The sequence below is a fragment of the Streptopelia decaocto genome, assembly GCF_964273445.1.
Source record: "Streptopelia decaocto genome assembly, chromosome: 1".
In the NCBI taxonomy this organism is placed as follows: domain Eukaryota; kingdom Metazoa; phylum Chordata; class Aves; order Columbiformes; family Columbidae; genus Streptopelia; species Streptopelia decaocto.
The window spans coordinates 140,060,213-140,081,226 of record NC_138663.1 but is presented as its reverse complement, the minus strand read 5'-3'; the positions used below and the strand labels follow the sequence as shown (position 1 = coordinate 140,081,226).

The 21,014-nt window shown below is 42.1% G+C and overlaps 1 protein-coding gene across 1 annotated transcript; it reads right to left on the bottom strand.

The window, feature by feature from the left end:
* Positions 1–2,530: 2,530 nt before the first annotated feature.
* LOC309449548 (eotaxin-like) lies at positions 2,531–7,048 on the bottom strand. Its single transcript, XM_082071751.1, has 3 exons — positions 6,862–7,048; positions 4,250–4,367; positions 2,531–3,519 (listed from the first exon to the last, which is right to left on the bottom strand). Exons 1-3 carry the CDS (start codon positions 7,007–7,009, stop codon positions 3,414–3,416), a joined length of 372 nt encoding a protein of 123 aa, XP_081927877.1. The 5' UTR covers positions 7,010–7,048; the 3' UTR covers positions 2,531–3,413.
* Positions 7,049–21,014: the final 13,966 nt, after the last annotated feature.

Sequence of the window (21,014 nt, the reverse complement as noted above, 5' to 3'; positions counted from 1 at the left end):
GCTGATGAAAACCTTCAGAGTAAAGCAAAGCACAAATAATAGGCAGAAGGCATGTAGAAAACCATTTAAGGAATATCCCAGCTTATTGCTGGCGATTAGGGATTGAGTGGTGTAGTTATAGTTTCCTGGAAAGCTGATTGTCATTGCAAACCCTTAACTTTCTAGTTCTTTAACTATAAACAAGCAGTGTTAAGAATACAGCTGCAGCTATGTAGTCTGCCCAGGAAGTGTACTTTTTTAAAATGCAAAAAGCTGGCATGCACAAAGAGGTGAGTAGTTGTCCTGTCTGCCTTTGTGGAAGTTAGTGAAGCTGTGAATACTGACACAGGTTGAAGGTTTGTCCCTTGTGCTCTCTGCTGTCTTTCCCCAGTGCCGAAGATCTGAACACAGTGCATCTCTTCTGTCCCTTTGGAAACCTTGTGAGTGCTGTGTGACAAAAGAGAAATGGTTGAATTGTTTCAAATCTTGCTGCTCCCTCGTCTGCTATGTGTATTTGCAGGGTCCTTTCTGGCAAAGTTGTGCACAAATCTTACTAAAGGAGTGAAAGAAGATCAGTGGTCTTATTAAAGGCTGCAATCCAGCAGAGGATGAGCTGGAAAAGAACCAGTCACTCTGAGCCCCCTACTCCCTCCCTCACTTGGAGACAAAAAGGTGGGCAGCTAGTACAGGTAGGACATCAGTGCAGCCACAGGCCCAGATCTCCAAATATACCTTGGAGCCCAACTTTCTGTTTTTAGTAAGTGAGATGTTTCCTAAGTATGTTGGAGAGACCGAGATTATGGTTCTTACTTGCCTCCAACACAACGGTGGCACTTTAGTTCTTCATTTTGCACTTTACTTTTGTGTGTATGTGTAGAAAGGAGGTTTAATAATATTTTCCATTCTTTCTAAAGGATTTTGAGAGCCAGAGGGAAAATTGCTAAGCAGGAGCATTAACATTACAGAGAAGCTTCCAGATTATACACAGCTAGAGGTGACAAAAATAGTGTGCAACTGGAACACCAGCAAAGACTGGGGTAAGGAATGGTCAGGAAAAGACAGGGAAGTCCCTGGGGTTTAATGGCTGAGTAGAAAGAGATGTTGAGAGCACTCATTACCCATAGTAGTTAACTCCCAAGAAATACACAAAGATCACTAGAGATCTTGCAAGATATAACAAAAAATATGTCATTAATAAGTAGGATGATTCACTCTTAAAAATAATTAATAATCATGCTACGAGCTGTGATGAGGATGCGCAGATATAAAATATTAATTTCTATGTGATAGTTAATTAATATATCCTCAAGTTGTGATAGTCCTAATTAAAAAAAAAAAAAGTATATTCACTTCATCAAGATTCATTCCAGGATAAGATACTATTGAGTATAAGCAAAGGCATTAAAATTCTGACTGCGAAAAGCATGTTATTTAGTTCTGGTCCTGGATGAATTTAATCGTGGAAGCTGATGATCTGCATCTGAGAAAGCTCACCATAAAAATGTTTTTATAGGTGACCTGGTTTTGTAGCCTGCTGATAGTCTGATGATACTGAAGGGAACAGTGGTTTTCGTCTATAATACAATGGACGGGGGCCTTGAGATAGGGGATTCAAAATGAATGAACGCCAATTTATATATTGAGGTGCTCCAGAAACGTCTGATCTCAACATCTCTTTCTATGCTTAAAGCTCTTCTTACCAGGTTTGTAGCCAACAACTATCTTTTTATTTTCTAGTGGAGCTGATATCAAGAACTTCAGTAGTGAAGCAACACTCTATGTAATGGAACCTCAGCAGCCTGCCCTGGCTCTGTTCTGCAGTGTGACACACACAGGCATCCTTCTCTTCTCTGCCCGAGTAGTAGTACTACTTTAAAACCTAAAAACTAACTGTATTTTCCTACACAGGACTAAGCTATTACAAAATGTGAGTCACAGGAGACAAATTCTGTCTGCAGACTTGACCAGAGCTGGGAACTGTGAAGACTGGCTTTTGGAGTAATGTAATCTTATTTCTGTAGTGTAGTTTGGAAAGTGCTGTAATTTCACATGTATCACTAAGGGATTATTTGTGGTGGAAAGGTCACAGTTTAGCAGCAGTGTAGGCTACATACACGTGGTAGTATGAGAGGAAGGTTATTCCTGGAGCCCCTATGCCTCTTCTTCACTGCTCAAGCTCCTCAGATGCCAGTTTCTTAATCTCTCTGCCCAGAGCTCTCCCACGTCTGAATCTGATAATGTGGGGAACATCCTAGGGTTGTATGAAGTCTAGCTTTTAAGTTCCAGAGCTTTTGAAAAGGTATTGTCTTAAATATGGCCTTTACAGCTGAAATATGGTGCAGAAAGCTCAGAATGAGACTGCTTTTGAACAATCCAAGTCATGAGTATGAGTTGGCAGTAGTGTCAGGTCTAGCCAGCTTGCCCAAAAGTTCCCAGATTTGTGCTGTCATCCTGGTACCCACTTCAGCAGCCTCCATCTATATTACATACAAGCAGACTAACATACCATTTGATTCTAGATTAATAGCAAATTAAAATTCAAAACCTTCTTTTAATAGAATTTATCAGCTTAAAAAAAATATAAGGCATTTACATACACATATTTGTACAGGGCAGGGAGTTCCTATGAGTTTGTGAAATTCAGATTCCAGATATGGTTTATTCTTGCTTATTCAGAGAAAAGCACAGGAAAAAGTAAAACAGTTGTTTCAGTTTCACACTCACGAGAGACAAACCTGAAGTAACTTCACAGAAGTCAGTGGGTAGGATAAGTCTTCCCCAGAGCAAGGCTGAATAGGGTTACATTCATAGAGTGACCTTGAATTACTTCAGGTCATCCCTTGGTGACAGTATCCGTGCATCATAATAGACTGAGCTAATGGTGCAATAATGTCTATAAAACCAGAAGACCCAAGGATCTTCCTCTGTATATTGCACTGATCAGGTGAGAGCCTGAAACATAATACTAGTTTACTTATAGGTTATATAGGTAGGAGTAACAATTAAAATATATAGCACCTTCTCAAACCCAGCACCCAATGCAGAACTTTCTGACCTTCATCAGGGTGGAAGTCTCCACTCCTCCAGCTCTGTGGAGGGTCATCTTCTTTCCTACAGTATCTGGAACTATCTGCCATTCACCATTAAATGCCATACTGGTCAGGACAGCAAGGATAAGATATCTACATTCAGTTGTAAATAAATATTAGCAAGCATTTCAGAAAATAAAGTGTAACAGAGTACAGCTATAGAATAAAGAAGTCAGCAGATGTTCAAGTGATGAACAGATTCTGGTGAGTTCGTGTTTGTTCAGAGATTTTATTACCAATTAATCACCAGGAATTAAAAGCAGATCCTAAGACTCGCTTCCCTGTTTTGTGCAGCACTGATGATGGTTCAATTTAGTTGACCTTAGATGCTTGCCTAGGACAGGATTATTTGCCTTGGGTGATACGTTTTTGGTCTATTTTCTTTATGGCAGCCTGCACCCATTTCTGATGAGGGCTTACGCAGATCTTGATACCCATTCTGTTGATAAACCTATAGGAAGAAAGAAAGAAAAACAGGCAACCGTTAAATTCCAGTCTCCAAATGTTTATGGGGTTTATGCAGAATGTGAGGGCCAATGTGGTAAAACTATATCATATGCTGGAGTTCATAGCTGTTAGCTGGAATAACAGCAGTTAGCAACATTAGTTCCCTATTTATGGCATAGGTATGTATGTCATATACATGGTCATGTGCCTACGTACTGACATTTTAAAAAGGGAACGTAACTGGGATTTTGAGATTTTTACATGAGACCATGATGCACATTTACCTCCCAGGAGCAGATCCCAGATGTGATAAAGACACACGCTTATGAAATCGAAAGACCAAACACAGCTCCTAGCAGGAGTCAGAGTTACTCCAAACTCTTCCATATCATCTTTCCCCTTGGCTCAGTTCTGGGCACTGGGCTTCTGACTGCTCTACCCTGACCCCTCACTGAGATTTTTTTCCCCACTTTCTGGGCACAAAGGATCTGGCTGTTCAGAAAGATTTCTGCCAGCATTTGTGAGCAGTGCACATCTCCTGTCTGAGGCCCACTTCTCTCCCCTTGCTTCCTCAGCTGCCAGGTGGTTGCTTCATGGAGGAACTGGAAGGGTGGCATGACCTGGCCAGACTTAGTGAGTTGGGCCATGAAGTGTCTTCTGATGCCCTTTCCCTTTTTGATGGTAGCATATTTGCATAGATGAGTCTGAAGGTGAACTGTGTACTGGACACTTACATAACGGCATCTACTGGAAGTTGTTGCTTTTCATAGCTGATGAGATTTCGGATGTTCAGTTGTCTTGTAGTCAGGTTTACACAGCTGACTTTGCGCATCGACTGACTTCCAACACTCCCTAGAAGGGGAAAAATAGATAAATGGCAAAGGCAGTCAATACTATATTCATATTCAGCTGCAATTACTTAATAAATTATGAATTCTAGTGGTTTCTCAGCTGTGATTAGAACATGAGTGCCCATGATGTACAGCCACAATACTAGTAATATAAGAGAGCTTAAGGTATTTTTTGTGATTCATCCTACCATTTCCAAAGTGTTATTTCAGTTCAGATACTGATCTTCACCCCTTCTGAATGATCATTTTGCACCTAGGGAGTCACTGCTTCCATAGCAGAAAAGGTATTTAGTATCATTTGTAATTAGGTCTGTATCATCTGCAAATAAGGGTCCATATGGAGTAGTGCTTAGAATTGACACCTTTACTGGGTGGATTTCCAAATGTCATCTGACTGTGGATCAGTAGTTCCCCCTGCTTTCCAAATGGAGGAAAGGAAGGCAAGGCTACTTGTCTCACACTGGACATCCAATACTAGCATTAAAAAAAAAGGGAGGTGTATCTGCCAGAAGTCTAATTACTTGCATATTCTTGCTATAAGTCTGGTTTCATAGGCAATAGTGTGCTACTTAATCCTCTCTTTCCTCTACCATTTTTATAAATTTTACAGAAATGCACTGCTGATTAATGAAGAGGATTGTGATATCAGTGTAAAATTCTCTGAGCAGTTGTTACTTGACTTGATGATAACTAAAAATAGGAGCTCGTTTAAGTGAGATGGAGTATACGTATACATTGCTCCACTTGCTAGTTTCTGCTTTTCTCCCACTCATCAAAGGCAAGTTTGGGAAATCATGAGGGAGGAAAACACAGCACTGCTGTATTCTGAGGTTTCTTTTTAAAGAATTTATAGAGAAACTGGGTTGAGAAAAGTCCAAGGGCTGTTCAGGTACAACTTGCTAAACATAAAACCTGCTTCATATAATCTCATTATCTATGAACTTTTCTTTGTTTGAGTTAATTGGAATAGCTGAGGCAAACACACGTCAGCCTTTTGACAAGCTGTAGTGTAGCCAGTGCACAGGTACTGGCAGAGTTGCTAATTATTGAGATTTTGTTTGCCTGAAGGAATACTTCTTCTGATCTTGCTTTAGTCATGACTAAAGTGATGTATTTTTTGATGATTCATTACAAATACGTATCTTACTGCCTCACTTAGACTGGTTTTCAAAACGTGGCATTAAGGAGCTCAAAGGTAGTCACGCAACCCTTACTAGTCCTGGAAATATTCTGTCTACTACTAAACTATTTTTATGGAATGCATGCAGGGAATAGCAGCAGAGCTCCTCTAAGTCTGGGAACAAAACCCAGCCTTTTTTTTAAATTATTATTATTATTCTCTCTATCCCTTGCACACTACCTCAGTGTGCTTTTTCGAATTTGGTGATATTTATGGCAAATCATACAGTCTGGAGAATGACATCCCAAACAGTCAGCCACATGTTGTGGAGAAGAACAGCAATAGTGTTAATCAACGTTTGAGAACATAGCATGATCTAGCTCTAGGAGCACTAGGTCAACATACTCTGAGAGTAGCTACATAACATTGTGAATGCTTAGCAGGTCTCAGTTTGTTTTTGGTGTGGTTTTGTGAAGATTATTTTTCTGTGTGTTTCTCTTTGCATATTTTTGTGGCTTTGCAAATGGCTTGTATATGAGTGTATTCTGTGATTTTTATGTGCCTGTTTGTGTGAATCCGATGGTGTATAACATATGTTTATGTGTGTATATTAATATTTTCTTATGATACATGTAGCCTAATCCCAATCTGTTTAGTCACAGGCCTAAACATCACTGTAGACAAACTTATTTAAAGCATGGCTAATAAACATGGCTCATCCCGGTGCTCATAAATGGTGTCAAACCAGATGCTAAATTGTATGAAATCAGGCAGAGAGAGAAGGCATTGTATAAATCCTTTGCTCTTTGCAGTTTTTGTTCATAGTTTGCTTGTTTGTACCAAAATATTTGGCTAGAAACAAGCAGATAGACAATATATGGTGTACAGAAATGGAAGAACTTTTAAAAATAGGGACATTAGAGGGATTAAGACCATATAGTTAAAGACAAATTAAAATTATATAATAAAAATACATATAAAAGTAGTATATCTAGGAAAAGATATAAGTACATCTTATACAAGAAATATTTTTCATAAAAAGTTATCAACCTATAGAACTCACTGTTATACGGCGTCAGTGAAATTAAAAGACATTTCTTTAAGAATTCATTATTTTAAGAGAGAGAATCATGCACAGAAACCCTGTAAGTGTTCTAAGGCCCAGAAACTCCCCTTGCATTGAGACAGAAGCCAACCACTAATTGACAGGACATCAGATGAAATCTCCCATAAAACTGCCTTTCTTGCGGTTCTGATCTGGATTTCTTGCAAGTTTTATCTTATGAATCAGCTCTGTCTGAGAACAAATCCTTCGCATCAGACCACTGGTGCAATGTGGAGCAATTTCTGTCTTTCTTTTGGGCTGTAAACTTACCTTCCACCATCTGCACAAGGAAGATGCCAAGTAAGAAGATGACGAGGAGAGCTGCAGCGTGCAGTTTCATTGCTGGTGGCTTCTTTGTCAAGGCAGAGAAGAAAGTGGCTATTGTCAGCCCCCTTTGACAGAGTTTATATATTGTCATTCGGTGGTCAGTTCTTGTGTTCACGTTTGGGCTGTCATGGGGGGGCTGACTGTGAGTGGAAAAACTTGAGTGGCAGCACTTTTTCTGGTGACAGAGAACCACCTCCTTTCCCCAGCCTGACCTCTGCTAGCCCCCCTGTGAAGGCTTTTCCTGCTCAAACCCTGCTGTGGTTACACTCGCTGCTGTGTTGCAAGTTGGGTTTATTTCAAGCTGCAAAAAGTGAGAGCTCTTGTTCTGTAGTGGAAACCTTTAATAAATGTTCCTATCCTTTCACAGCTTGCTTTAGAGATCTATACCAAAGCCGTACCGCAGAGGCATAGGGTGACATTCAGACTTACCTCTTTGACCAATGGACTATTTAAAAGGGGAACTGTGAGCTAAAGGATGATGGAAACAGGAACGCCTTGGGTTTTCCATAGTGGCTGTAGAGACTTGGTCACTTTAGCATGTAGCTTTGGAGGGGTATCACTGCTATTTCCTATGTGTGGTGGAGCTTGTCAAGACTCTTCTGTTTTGTCTGTGATTTGATATGGCCAAAGCAGGTATCACCATGTGCTGGGAGAAGGAAGAGTGAACACACTTTTACATATAGAGCTAGATCTACTAGCCCTTCTGCCAATCAGGCATAACTAAAATACAATAGTTTCAAAGAGGAATAAAAGTTTTGTGGTTTTTTGTGTGTGTGCTGTCTTTCTAGTATAAAGAAGGAAGCCCAAGAAAGTAACCAGGCAATCAGAGAGGCACAATACATAGGAAAGAAAAAGTTCATTACATCCCCATGTAAACATGGTATGGATAACGGATCTGTCAACTTGTTCCAATTGTACCTTTATCAGAAATGTCTTTTTTTACAGTCTGTGGTAATCCTATTACCCACTTTTAGGTGTCCTTTCTATGTCGCATTAAGGTGCTCTGAGTTACTGGATGGTATGGCTACATGCCAGCGGTTTTGCACCTGCAAATATTTTTCAAGCAAGCTGTGGACCTCTAGGCCACACACAAAGCAACCCCTGAGCCGGCATCATGGTCCAGAACCTTTGAGCAGGAATTTCCTCTTGTGCTTTCCATTCTGGAGCACTTCTGGGCCTGGCAGAAAAAGCCATGCTTTGCTCTGCCCATGGAGACCCAGCTGTGCCTGGTGTGAAGCTGCCTGCTGGCTGAGGTTGTAAGGCAGTGCTGCAAAATAGCTGTCAGTGCAAAGCCTGGAGCAAGTGTCCATTCATGGCAGTCTGAAGTCTCCCCTGCTCTTACCTCCAGGCCTCATCTCAGCTGGTTACTTCTGGTTTTCCAAATTCTTGATAACATCGATGTAAATTGCTCTGCATGGGGAAATAAGAATGTGGAAGTCAGTTCCCTGAGATTCCTCAGGCAAAGACATTTTGCTAAGAACTGAGCTCACATACTTCATTCTTAGGCTGTAATGGCTGGTCTGTGGCCTCAAGAACGGTCTATAGATCTGGCAGGTAGAGAACACGCTGCTTGGTTTGCTTGTATATATGTGCACATTCTTTGTTTCTTTTGGTTTTATTCTTTCATCTCACATATACTGTGCAACCCAGGGAAAAGCAATGGCAAAAGTGGACAGTAAGCAGGTGCAAGATACCTGCTGCTTTACTTGAATGCCTGCTAAACCCACTTGCAACACTAACGCAAGTTGAAATGAAATGGAAGCCAAAGCTTCAACCAAATCCTAAAGGACATGCCTGATGCCACACTGGGGAGCAACTGTCCTGACCTCAGCAGCACTGCTGGGAAATCTAATGTTAAGCTTGTGTCCAAGCAGTGTAGCAGCCTGGTGTTTTGCTGAACACTGCCTGAAATCACTCCTTGAATGAGACAGTCTAACTTTTTGGTACTTGGCAGCTCTGAGATGCAAGATAGCAACTTTGTCATTGATTGTAGAGGGACGTTTTCTTTCCATTAAGAGAGGAGATGCTCCCATACTTCTGCTCACTGGTGTGGTATGTATATATATATGTATATACTCACTGTCTATAGCTTTGAGAGGAAGGATCATCAGCTGTACTGAGCATGATCCAGCTCAGAAAAAGTCAGTCGTTTCCACAGAAAGTTCTGCAGGTTGTAGATTGATCCCTGAGGTGTTGTTAGAAAGCCTGTTGCTTCTTCAGTTTTCCACCATTCTTAAGGTGGGATGGAAAAATTGCCCTGTGGCAGGTTTTTCTGCTCTTTGTAGTTCTCTTTTGCTGTGCCCTCCTGGGCTGTCGTTCTGCATAGCTGGCTTATGTCCAGTGAATTTTGTGTTTTGGCGAAGAGTTCTGTGGGCTGGAGTCCCACAGCCCTGCCTGTGGATATTAGGTGATCCCTGGTGTTCTAACGTTGTGCAAGGCTCATTTTGCACTTAATCTAACACCAGTGTGTGCTGTCTCTGAACTGTGGCAAAAGTTTAGCGCAGGATGATCAGACATATGGTCTTTGTGTTTTCTTGTTGGTAAGTCTTATTAAAAAGACCGCTAATGAGTGCCCGAAGTACTTTTTCTATTAGTGCTTCTCAGCTCTGGATAGGTTGAATGCTAATGATACTTGTCCTGAGGCCTGACTGCCTTTTATGTGTCTCCTCACAGGCTGCTTTCAAGGCATTCTGGAGTAAAATGATCATGTGCAGCTTGTGATATGGCTACAAACAGACAGATGATATGACTGTGGAGTTCTGAAGTAGTTTGTAAAGTCTGAATTGTGGATAAAGATAACTAACTCTACCATCATGCCTCCCAATCTCTTTGCTACAGGTAGGATATTGCGAGCACCATGAGAGACGCCCCTTCTCCTGCCTTCCACGTCTTGTGTTTAACACGTGCACTCTTTGCTGAGAGAAAGCAGGTGCAGACAGTGGGTGCTGCAGGTATGGATGTGTAGATATATCAGTATTTAACCTTTGGAGCCCACTCACACGCAGAAAACCACAGGCTTTGAGGAAATCTCCTAGGCTTCCTGTACAGGGTGGGGAAAGGCTGGGACACACAACCCTGGGAGAGGACAGCAACAGCAAACTCTCCTGCTTGGGGAGTTCAAGGGCCCACCCAGGCCATTCAACCCCTGTTCATGCAGAGCACTCTGTATCCCTTTTATCAAGACAGCAGCTGTGGCACAGGGAGGTGAAGGGACATGTGAGACTGCCCCCACACAGCAGGAGGCAAAGTTAGTTCCTAACCAACTGCTGAACACAATAGTTTTCTAAATTTTTAACAAGATCAATACATTTTCACTGAAATAGTTGCTGTATATACCCTGTCTCGTATCAGCAACCATGCTGAAAGAAAAGAAATATGTAGTGAGGAGAGTTTTGGGTCTAATATCAGAGTTTACTTACCAGGGTAAAAAATCTGAAGTATTGCATTGTCTCATACTGTAGTTAGCTTTCAAAACAGAAGGCCAAGATCTTCACAAGTAGTTAAATTCTTATGCACTCCTTGAAATGAGCATCTTTACTGAATGTTCAGCAGCCCCTTGAACTTGAAGATGTGCCAGCAGGTCACTATCACTTTTGCAGACTAAATCGGGGCATTCAGTGACTTTAAGAGTGCACCCAAGAACCTCGGCTTAGACACATCAGTATCTCAGACAGCTGTTTTCAGGGTTGTAAATGTTACCCTCAGGAGTTACTCATCTGTCTCTATTATCTACAGAAGCAATATATGCATGTATCTTTTGCCAGACACGATTAACTGATTGAAGTCTGGGATAAATCTGGCCCTAATGTATGTCAGTTTTCATTGCTTCTTAACAGCTGGAGTACTGGTTTAAGAATGAGCAGCAAGTGATATCCAGCTCTGATGACTTTCCCCCTTCTTCCTTTGTCTTTCATCATTTTTGCTCTGTAGATTTCATGATGATTTCATAAGTAATTCTGGCATTTGATTTCACTTTCTTATTGAAATTGCTGTTGTACTTCTATTTGTGCCTTTCCACCAGGCTTGTTAGGTCCTGCTCCATAATTCAGCATATCTTAAGCTATTTACGCACTTTTAAACTCGCATCTGAATTCAAGCCTGCCAAGCAGCACAAGTTAGGTATATAATAAAGACCTACTGAAGTCAGTATCCCACTTTAGTATCTGCTTAGTTCTTTAGCTTGATGCATTGAGGGATGGTCAGACAGCAGCTGAAGACAGAATTAGAGTGATTTAGGAAGTTTCTATCCCTCACCTGGAAATGGCAGTTTATGTTAGGTTTTTTCATTCATATTGTAATGGAGTAGAAACACACACGTGCTCAGTGCTCACATGTCAGCTGAGAGACAATGACTTTTAATCTAACTTGATCACTTAAATAATATTTTTAATAACTGCTCTGTTTTCTCCTGGTTTTGGCAGAACTCTTCTTTTGAAAATGTAACGCTATCAGCAGTACTCTCTCTTAAACATAATAGGGTTGGCAATCTGTTTCTACCACTATACTGCCAGCTTTTCATTCAGTGCAGTGGTGTTGTTTTTGATGAACAGTTATACAGTCACGCAAGAGTTTACAAGAGGAAGAATCTGATCCTCATCTTTATGTTTTTAGTTAGTCTTGTCTTTTTTGGTTCTTTGTGAGATGCTTAGCAGGAAGCTAACTAAACACCGTGCAATGCTATTGTTCCAGAGAGTCACAGAGGTGATTATAGCTCGGTTCTGTGGAGTTATCCAAATATTGTATGTGCTGAAACAGAAGGCACACAAAGCTTTGGGAATTTGTGTATTCTCAGTCCATCTTGTTATTACTACTTTTTCTGCTTTCTCTGCCTTGGCTGTCACATAAAACAGAATGTAGATTTTGTTTAGTACTTCTTCCTGTGCGTGCCATATCTGTAGGATCAAGGCTGTGGGAACCAAGTCATATTCTGTTTGCCTTCAGAAGAAGAATCAAGCCTACTGTGTGAAAAATAAACATACTTCTTGGTTAACCATGGATAGTCAGTGTCTGTAGACACTGGAAGTGGATCTGAACCAGTAAGTTGCTTCTGGGTAAACTGGAGGTTTCCTCAGAAGATGAAGCAGCTCAGATGCTACCTCTTTTCCAATGGGGACAGTTTCCTCAAGTGTATCTCATGCTCTGGAGACAGCCCCTTGACCAATCTGTGTTTGGTTTCCTTTGCTCCATGATGGTTGTTACAGGGGGCATGTTGAACAGCTAAGATCATTAGGGGAAAATGGAAGTTACAGGTTTTGTATCACACACCAGTGACATTTGTATGCTTCACTTTCATCTGTTGTGCATATGCTATTGTTTACAAGTACACAGACTTTTCCTTCACTGCCATTAAATACTTTTTCAGTCATATCTATTCAAATGAATGTTTGGAGTGGGGGCTATGTAAGAAAATTGCAAATCAAGCAGCAGGTTCCAGGCAGCAAAGCAATAAGCAGAACCAGTAAGTCTGGATTCAACTTTCAGTCCTTTAACTGCTAACTTCTCTTGCCTCCACCCAAGAATTATTTGAACTCCTCAGCATGTGTTTTCAGCTGCCAGAGAAAACCTGCATGCTCTCCACATGCTTGTGGCTGCCTAGTTCACATCTGCTGACAGACCTGCTGGCTAGTGCCAAGCACTGGATACCCCTATTCTGCTGGCTTTTCCCCTCAGTGGAGGCACCGTGTTGAGTCTTTCTCCCATTCATGCACTAGGCTTCGGAAAATGTGTAGAGATTTCTGCCTTTTGTTTAGCATTGGTTGAAATTGGCCAGGGTGTTTGAAAAACAACAACAAAGAAGACAGATGAATAATGCAAAATTGCCCCTTTTTTTTAAAAAAAAAAAAAAAATCACCTTCTCTGAACTTTCCAAAAAGTATCCTTAGGATTTATTTTTTCTGTTTTTTCCCCACATAGCTGTTTTCTAATAAAAACATTTGTTTAAAACAATAATTATACTTTTAAGTATTTTTAATAACCAAACCTTCATGAGTTCCTATGATGGAGTTAAACAGATTTCACAAATTTTAACTTGGACTTATGGTCTTAATCCCTATGGCTTCCAGGAAAGAGAGAAAAAAAAAAGAGAAGAAGGCTGGAGGAGATCTTTCCAGAATATTTGCAAGAGAAACCCCTGGATTTATTTTTACAATGAGGACTTTTTTCTTCCTTCAAAGAGAGTTCTAATAGCCTTTGGAATAGGTACTTTTCTACTTAATCTCTCAGGTGAAGAACCGTCGCACTTTCTAACCACGCCACTGGTGAGGTACATTGCCTTGCTTTCACACTGGTTACTATAATCTGACAATTTTGGGCCACATCCTGTTCCAGAAAGTGTTATAGAATTTCTTAAAACTGATCACAGCACTTGATCCTCATCTGCCCTATGAAATGAAACGTGGTGCTCATGTAGCTGTACCCTTACAGGGATACAGATCAAGAAGAGGTATTTTTCTTTCAGTTGGCTTTTATATTTCCTTAGCCATTTGCTCAGTGAGCCCGTCATAGCAGGAGAGTCACTCTGTAAATCAAGGCTTAAATGAGAGGGGCAAGGAAAAAACAGCTCAGCTCATAGGGGCCTGCAGCAAACACCCACCCTTGAAAACGTTCCACTCTGAGCTTTCTTAAACAGAGTCCTTTGGGTTTATTTGTTCTCTGGGTTTTTCCCCCTCCTCATAGTCACTCCCAGTATGAAAGCACATGTTAGAGAAATGCATCAGTCTGTGTTATTTACCTGAGCTCACTGCAGTGAGTGATGCAATGTGAGAGACAAGAGGGCATGAGAAAATTCTCCCCTCAAGTTAGCATTTCTTTTATTCTTTGCAGTTTCAGAGATCAGGCTGTGACTGTTAAATGCTGTTTCAGTTTTCATTTGCAAAATACTTTTATCTCTCACTAAGGGCTGCAGAAACCCCCACCATATCTAAGACAGCAATAAATTAAGAGCTCCCTCCCATGGTTATCATATTCCTTGCACTTAATTCAGCTGATTTCAGCAGGGTCATGGGCCATTGTCTCCCTCCCTGGGGTTCAGCATGGTCCCATGTGCAGCACTCCATCCAGCCTTGCAAAGCATGCCAGGCCTGGTGTATGCCCTCGCCCTCCTCTTATACACAAAACCAGCCCAAATTAGCCACATGTCCCAGTGGCCAGTATGGTTACCTGCTTGTGTCAGGCCTAGATTCAGATTACCAGTTTGCTCTTTGTGCACTAGCTTATTTACTGGCATAGGACACTGGTTTCTTCTATCCTCTATACTACCTTCTTTGGGATAAAGAATTATTTTCCTCATTTTCTACAAAAAATTAAAAGGAGGCTACTGGTATCGTAGTATCAAAGGTATAGATGGGAATAGGTGATCTAAACTCTGCATGACATGGCAGTTTGTACTTCAGAGCTAAGCAGGTGTTGATGCAAGCCCCAGATAAAATAGGATGAGAGTCAGCTGATTGCTGCTAGTTAAAATATTCAGGGAGTGCCCTGCCTATTTATACAAGTCCTTACCTTGCTCCAGCTCTTCTCTCTGTAGGTCCACCTGCAAGCTCTTTTGCCTCCTCTCACCATATACAACCAGCAGATTCATTGTAAGTAAAGGTGCTGCTCTTATGTGGTGCTTCTCTCCATCTTAAAAGGTTGTGAGAGTATTGGCAAGTATAATTATCTTTCCTTTCAAAAAAGAGGATACAAGTCCTGCAAAATAGAGAAGTAGTCCTGTAAGCTGTGCATTGTTGCTCAAATAGGTAGCAGAGAGGGCATTGTATAAAACATATAATAGCTCTGGGGCACCATTTGTCTTTGCTGGATTCCTGTGCTCTGTCAGGGGTCAGAGCTCAGTTGTTCAATTAGATGTAAAATAAACTATATGGCCTGGGTCTCAAAGGCATTAGGAAATAGCTACTGTGACCAGTAGCATTTTTCAGTTGCAATTTGCTATAGCTATTAATGTTTAGGTAAGATTGCTATGTATGTTTTATTGTTTGACAGTGAGGCCCGGTGGAGGTGTGCAGATCTGGTGCTCCCTGAAGAACTGGGGGAGTTCTCTCATGGGGAACTGGAAAGTTTCAAGATCTTTGGCTCTGCATCCATATTTGTGCCTCGATCTTTCCACCAGAGCCTTGGCTGAGCCTCACAGTCATGATTTGTTCTTCAGCCTTGAAGCACACCCATGCTCCTACCTAATCTCTCCTTTCTTTTTTGCCCTGTGACTAAATATATCTCGTTCCTGTGTTTTTCTTTTGTGAGGAAGCACAGCTCTTATTGCAAAACAACACGACAGCTCATCAGCTATATCACGGTCCAAAGCTCTACCTAATTTCTCTAGGGCCTTGTGTGTCTGTTTGTTTCTTCTCTGAGTGAGGTGAGACAGGTGGGTCATGGAGGCTGCTCCCTCTTCCTTCTGACCTTGGCTTGTAATGTAGGTAGCTTGGGTCAGGAGTATGGGCCATGTTACAGTGGCACTGTGCCATTCTGCTACAAGGACTCACCACCTGGGTGTGTGGAAGGTGAGTACAAAGAAAAGGGAGGGAACATAGAGCTTTCAGGGAACATTGTGAAGGGGAAGTGGCTGAAGGTAGCTGCAGTCTAGGCCAGGAAAGTCACAGTCTTTAGTGGGTTATCTACTCACTTATTACCTGTTCCGTGGTGTTTTAAGCTTCACCTTAGGGGAAGAAAAAGTTGAAAGGTTGCCATGAACCCAGGGCCTTGAACCTGGGAGAATTAGGTAGTCTGATGAACCAGGGGAAAAGAGAGATTGCAAAGAGAAGAAACTAGCAGGCAAGTGTTAAACCTCCTCTCCCTGGGCAGAAGTGCTGGAGGGAGGAGAGAAGGGAATTCTTGAGGATTTAGAGGCTTGGTTGCCTTGGAGAAATGCAGTCTAATAAAATGGATTTCAAGGGGAACCTGAGATGGCTTATTTTGTTGTGGGGAAAGAAATGGAATGTTGTCGGCCATGTTGTGAACACCTTTCATTCATTCTTCCTAGTCAGGGACCGGAGAGACTGATCTTGAACCTGCCCTGGCCTGCTGGTACCTCACTGCCAGTTAGAAGGAGGTGGATTTCCCAGCAACTGTTCTCTGCGGCAGAGTTTGTCATGCAGCAGGCCAGGCTAGGTGGGCTGCTTGTCCTTTCTGGCCAAAAAAAACCTGCTGAAAACCATTTCCCCACAGCAGAGTTTGCCTTGCAGCTATTTGATTTCTGCTGACTTTGAGCATGACCTTGCTTAGGCATCTTCATAGTAGGGGGAAGTGAAATCGGGTTGAAACAGGTGAGAATCAGGGGGTGTGCCTTCATGATCCTGATGGCCGTTGTGCTTTGGAGGCTCTCTGTGCTCTGGTGGCTCCCTGTGGGTAGCTCCAGCTGGAGCCCAGCGAGGCAGAACAGAGGTGGTTAAAAATCAACAAGGTGTACCAGCCAGAGATACTGTGCCATGCTCTCAGAAAGGGAGAGAAATGAATGTCAGGGCTACTTTTTAAAGACCTTAATTTCTTGTAACAATTCCTGAAAACGAAACTCCCTCTTTTTAGCTGCTGACTGTTGAGGAATCTCTACTTTTGAGTTTTATTTTCTAGGCTGCGTGCTATGTCTCTTTATAGGCACAGTTGCACAGTACAGAGAGACCTGTTCTCCTTTGCTTCTTACAACAGCAGGGCGGAATCGCAAGACTTTCCACAAGATTGGCCTTTATAAGCTGCCGATTCCTGCTTGAAATTGAGCTGCGCTGCGCAGCAGCACCAATGCCTATGGAGCCATCGTGCACCTAAACTCACTGCCCACGGCTGAACTGCCTGGCATGGACAAGGCCTGAACAACACGCTGCAGAGCAGCAGGGTCTGTGTCTACACATCAGACCCAGCAGCACTGGGAGCTCTGAGGGGCCGAAAGGTGTCCTCTGGCTGCTTCTAAGGGTTGTGTAAAATGGGACTAAGGAAAACCTGTCAGTGGATTTGGTTTCATTGTGTGGATTTTGCTTCCCAAGGGCAAATTTTTCAGGCATGAGCATGTTGAAAGGGTTACAAATTACTATACTTGAGTAATTCTAATTTACAGGCCAGAGCATGGGCAAGTAATTTGATTTGGGCAGAATAATAAATGCAATACCGTATTTTCCTTGATCAACCACCTCATGATTTCATTTCTGAATAAATGGGATGACCTATGCTATCCTTCTAGATACTTCTAAGGCCCCCTTCACCATAGGCTTGACCTGCACTGGAGGAATTCTTTCTCATTCCTCTCAATGTGACAATCTGAGACCAGGCCTGCTTGGTGCAGTGTGAACACATGAATAGCACTTACACAAAATACAGGAAGGGTTGCATGTGTTCTGTCACACCTTCTATGTGATGTGTGGTATTGCCCCCATTTTACTTGATCACTAAAGGAATTTGAGAGAAAAAAAGAAACTCAACTGCAGCAGAGCAGGGTAGAAAAATTTAATTCTCCCCATAATTCTCCCTCTCTTCCACCTTCCTTGCTGTAACTGTTAAACACTGACCCTTCCTTTCTACACCATCTTGCTTAAATTATTAGTTTCAAACTCACGATAACCTGTCTGTCCACAGTTATCCATTCTCACACATCTTGGCATCTCACAGTCCTGATTGGAATCAAGACGACTTCTCAGCTGGTGATTTTTGCAGGTTCAGAAATAAGAAATATTGGCTTGTGAAAGTGTTTAATCACATCTAGAACTGATTTGCTTTAAGCTGATGGAGCTTTCCAGAAGTCTGCTATAGTTGGTGTTATGAAAGAATAAATAATATATCCTGCCAGAAGCAAGATATGGTGAGGTAAATGAACCGCCTGACTTTGTGAGGATCACTTGGGCCACTTCAAAGATTGGCAGCCTTTAGTTCCTTCTGTTTCATACCTGGGGATTCACCTTGTGTGCAGATGACACCTCTCTGCCCTTCCAAATGGGGTTGCACAGCAAGTCCTTTCCAGGGCGGGTGTTGTTTTTCCTTCCTGTCTGGCAGTGGCTTTAATTAAGAGATTTCGTACCAAGTCATCGCTGTTGTTCTTTATGCAATGAAAGAGGCTAATTTTTTTCTGAAAGCACTAGAAAAGTACTCTGAAAATCTGGGTTTGTGTTGTATACTACTGATTTCCTTTTGTAACCTTTTGTGTGCTGCGTATATTGGTTATGCCTGACCATTGAGGATATTGTTACTTTCTTAGTCAGCTTTGTTTAAAATATATGTTCTCAAGAGATTTGCGCATAAAATAACCAACTTTTCCAATCCCGAACTCCCAGAAGCTGAAGGCCCCCAAAACATGAGGTTAGGTTAAAAAAATCGTAGCACTTCTTTTAATCAAAGGAAGAATTTGTTTTTCCATGCTGAGAATTTGGAGTATTTAGGGATATGGTCATGTAATATTGTCAAGATTTTCTTTAAGATCTTCAGGAAAAGATTTATTTCCCCTAGAAGTTGGAATAGAAACCAAAACCCTTTTCTTAACTTCCATGAGAGGAGTGTGTGCTCACCTTCTGAGTGAGTAGGGAAGCAAAGTTAGGAAATGTAACTGTCTTGATTGTACCAGGAATTCTTGTGATACTGAAGGTCAGGTGACAAGTCCGTTCTAAAATAATGCTGTTTTTATGGTTTCACTGTTTCTTCATTTGGGCATATGGTCCCAAATAAAAATGAGATGAGCGTTAGCCCAGCATGTGAAACCAAACCTGTACCTTCTCCTGCTGGTGGTGCCTCTGACTCACTTTGAAATGCCATGTTGAGCATAGGTCTTGTCCATAATAACAACAGGGTGGCTTGAAATGTAAAAAGGTAAAAAACATGCTCACGTGGAAAAAGCTGGACAGGCTTCATGGATTTTCCCTTTCATCTTAGAGTATTCTGTTTGAGCTCGGGCTTCTCTGGGGCCGCTGGCAAGTAAGTGCATGCTGTTACACACCACTGGCTTAGCAGGGTGCCTCGATACTGGCTGGCTTTGCCTGCACTTGTGTTGTTGTGGAGTGGCAATTCCAGGAGGCACAGAGAGCTTGCTGCCTGTTTTTTTTCTGCTTTCTTTAAAAGCCTGGACTCCAGAGAGGCCTTGATCAAGGTGAGCTTTCCTTCTTGCCCCCACCTGCACACCCTGTTGCCCCGAAAAGAAGACCTACCCCAAAAATAAGCCCTAGCATGTTTTTTCAGGATTTTTGAGGATGTTCGAAATATAAGCCCTAGTTACAGTTCAGAAAAAAGTCAATTTAAATAGTGTCCAGCCAGCTGCACATGTGAAAAAGTAAACATCTTTTGGAGCAAAAAATTAATATAAGATGCTGTCTTATTTTGGGGGAAACAGGGTAGCTGTTTTACAGCTGTTTCCCACACAGTTTGCAGACAAGGAGTGAGGTGCCCCTCCAGGCCAGCCAGGCTTGAACCTGACCCAGCAGGTGACATCAGTGTCCCAAATGCTGTCGAAACTGTCCTGACCCCACCTGAAACTGCCTGTTCCTGGTTGCCTTGACAATAAACAGTATGGTAGTTGGTGAATGCAGTCTTGGGGCCTTTTTTACCATAGGGTGCAGGTCTTGCCAGTGAATTTTGGGATCCTATTCTGAGAATGTGAAAGGCTGTCAGCTTATATAAAGTCTTATGCAAGAAATTATTCTAGGGAGAATTCGAAGCTGATTTTTTCCTCCCACCTGTGGCTATCCATTACATTTTGCCTACGTGTTCTTTCCATGCCTTTTTTTATTCTTTAGTGAACTTAATACCTAAGCTGCTGAGAACATTAGCAATGCTTGATTGCAGCCCCTAGCCCCTGTGCTTCGGTACTGTAGCTCTGCTATTACAGAAGCGGGAACATCCTTGGCCTCTCACTCAGCTGCTCCGTGAGCAGGAAACAACACCTCATTAATATCTGTTACCAACCGTGATTGCTAGGTGTTGCTTTGTGGAAGGAGAGTAGCAAAAGGCTCTTTTATCGTATTTGGCCTATCTCCTGGATATTTATAGGGCTACCCTGCCTATAAATAAACTTGTAATGGGAATTGTCTCAGCAGAAGTTACTGCGGGACCTTGTGTTGTGCCAGCATGGCCTGTGCTCTGAGATGTTGAAGGCTGGAAAGAATGAACATGGTTTGGGGGCCTCCTGCACTGCCAATATGGGGTGCCAGGTGCTTTGGGGGCATCGGGAGTGGGTGGCTTGGGGGGAGTGATGCTTCTACCCCATGAAGGAGGGGACCCCCATGGGAGCACGCTGTCAGGGCATTGGGTGCACCAGGGAGCACCTTATAGCAGGTAGAGAGGCCCAAGGGACACCCATTGCTGCTGACTTCTGAGATTGCTGTCTCTTAAATCAGGAGCAGCTGATACTGACAAGGACTAGTAGGACCTGTGCTCTACAAGTTCTTGCCTGTCTCATGTGCCATACTTTGCACTGATAAGTCTGCCTTTCATGGTACATCTTTATCTCTGTGGAGAAACCAAATGGTGCAGTACTGTAACAGTAAAGCATAGAGGGATAGATAACTGGTTGTGTGTGTGGGGACAGTATAATACATAGTCCAATTTATGTTTACTCTCCTGCATACTTCAAATCTCTGCTGGGTTGGATTCCACTGAATAGTGAGTTTTGTTCATTGATTCATCTAGTTAGAAGGAACTTCCTTCTGGGTTTATTAGTGACAGGACACTTTACTCTGAAAGAACTGCTGATGTTTCTATACAAATTGTGCAAAAATATTGCACCACTGCCAGGGAAAGAGAGCTGCCTCTGGGCTCAGTATGTCCTAATGGTCAGAAGTTATTTGCACTTTAATTTTTCAATTTATCATCAAAGTCCAGATGCATTCTGAAAGGAGGGGATCTTCACTCAAATTGCTACAGCATCATTTCTGCTTGCTGCTTAGAGATCTCCTGTGTGGCTCTTTGCAGAGGTCTGTGTAATAAGTGTCTAAGCAAAGGTGGATGACAGGCAGAGAATCTAAATGGAAAATAAGTCACACATGCAAGCATTTCTGCTGGAAAACTAAGAATTGTGTTTGTCTGATGTAGAAATGGAAGACTGCAGTATGACTTGCATAATGTATACAGTTGAGACTGAGAAAATTCAACCCAAAATTTTAATTTTGGCTTCTTGGAGAGAACCAGAAATAATA

Coding starts and splice junctions, on each gene's coding strand:
- LOC309449548 (XM_082071751.1), bottom strand. CDS start 7,009: ATGACAATATATAAACTCTGTCAAAGGGGGCTGACAATAGCCACTTTC. Junction 4,368..6,861: donor CCTTGTGCAGATGGTGGAAG/GTAAGTTTACAG, acceptor TTCCCCTTCTAG/GGAGTGTTGGAAGTCAGTCG. Junction 3,520..4,249: donor CTTCCAGTAGATGCCGTTAT/GTAAGTGTCCAG, acceptor TTCTTCCTATAG/GTTTATCAACAGAATGGGTA.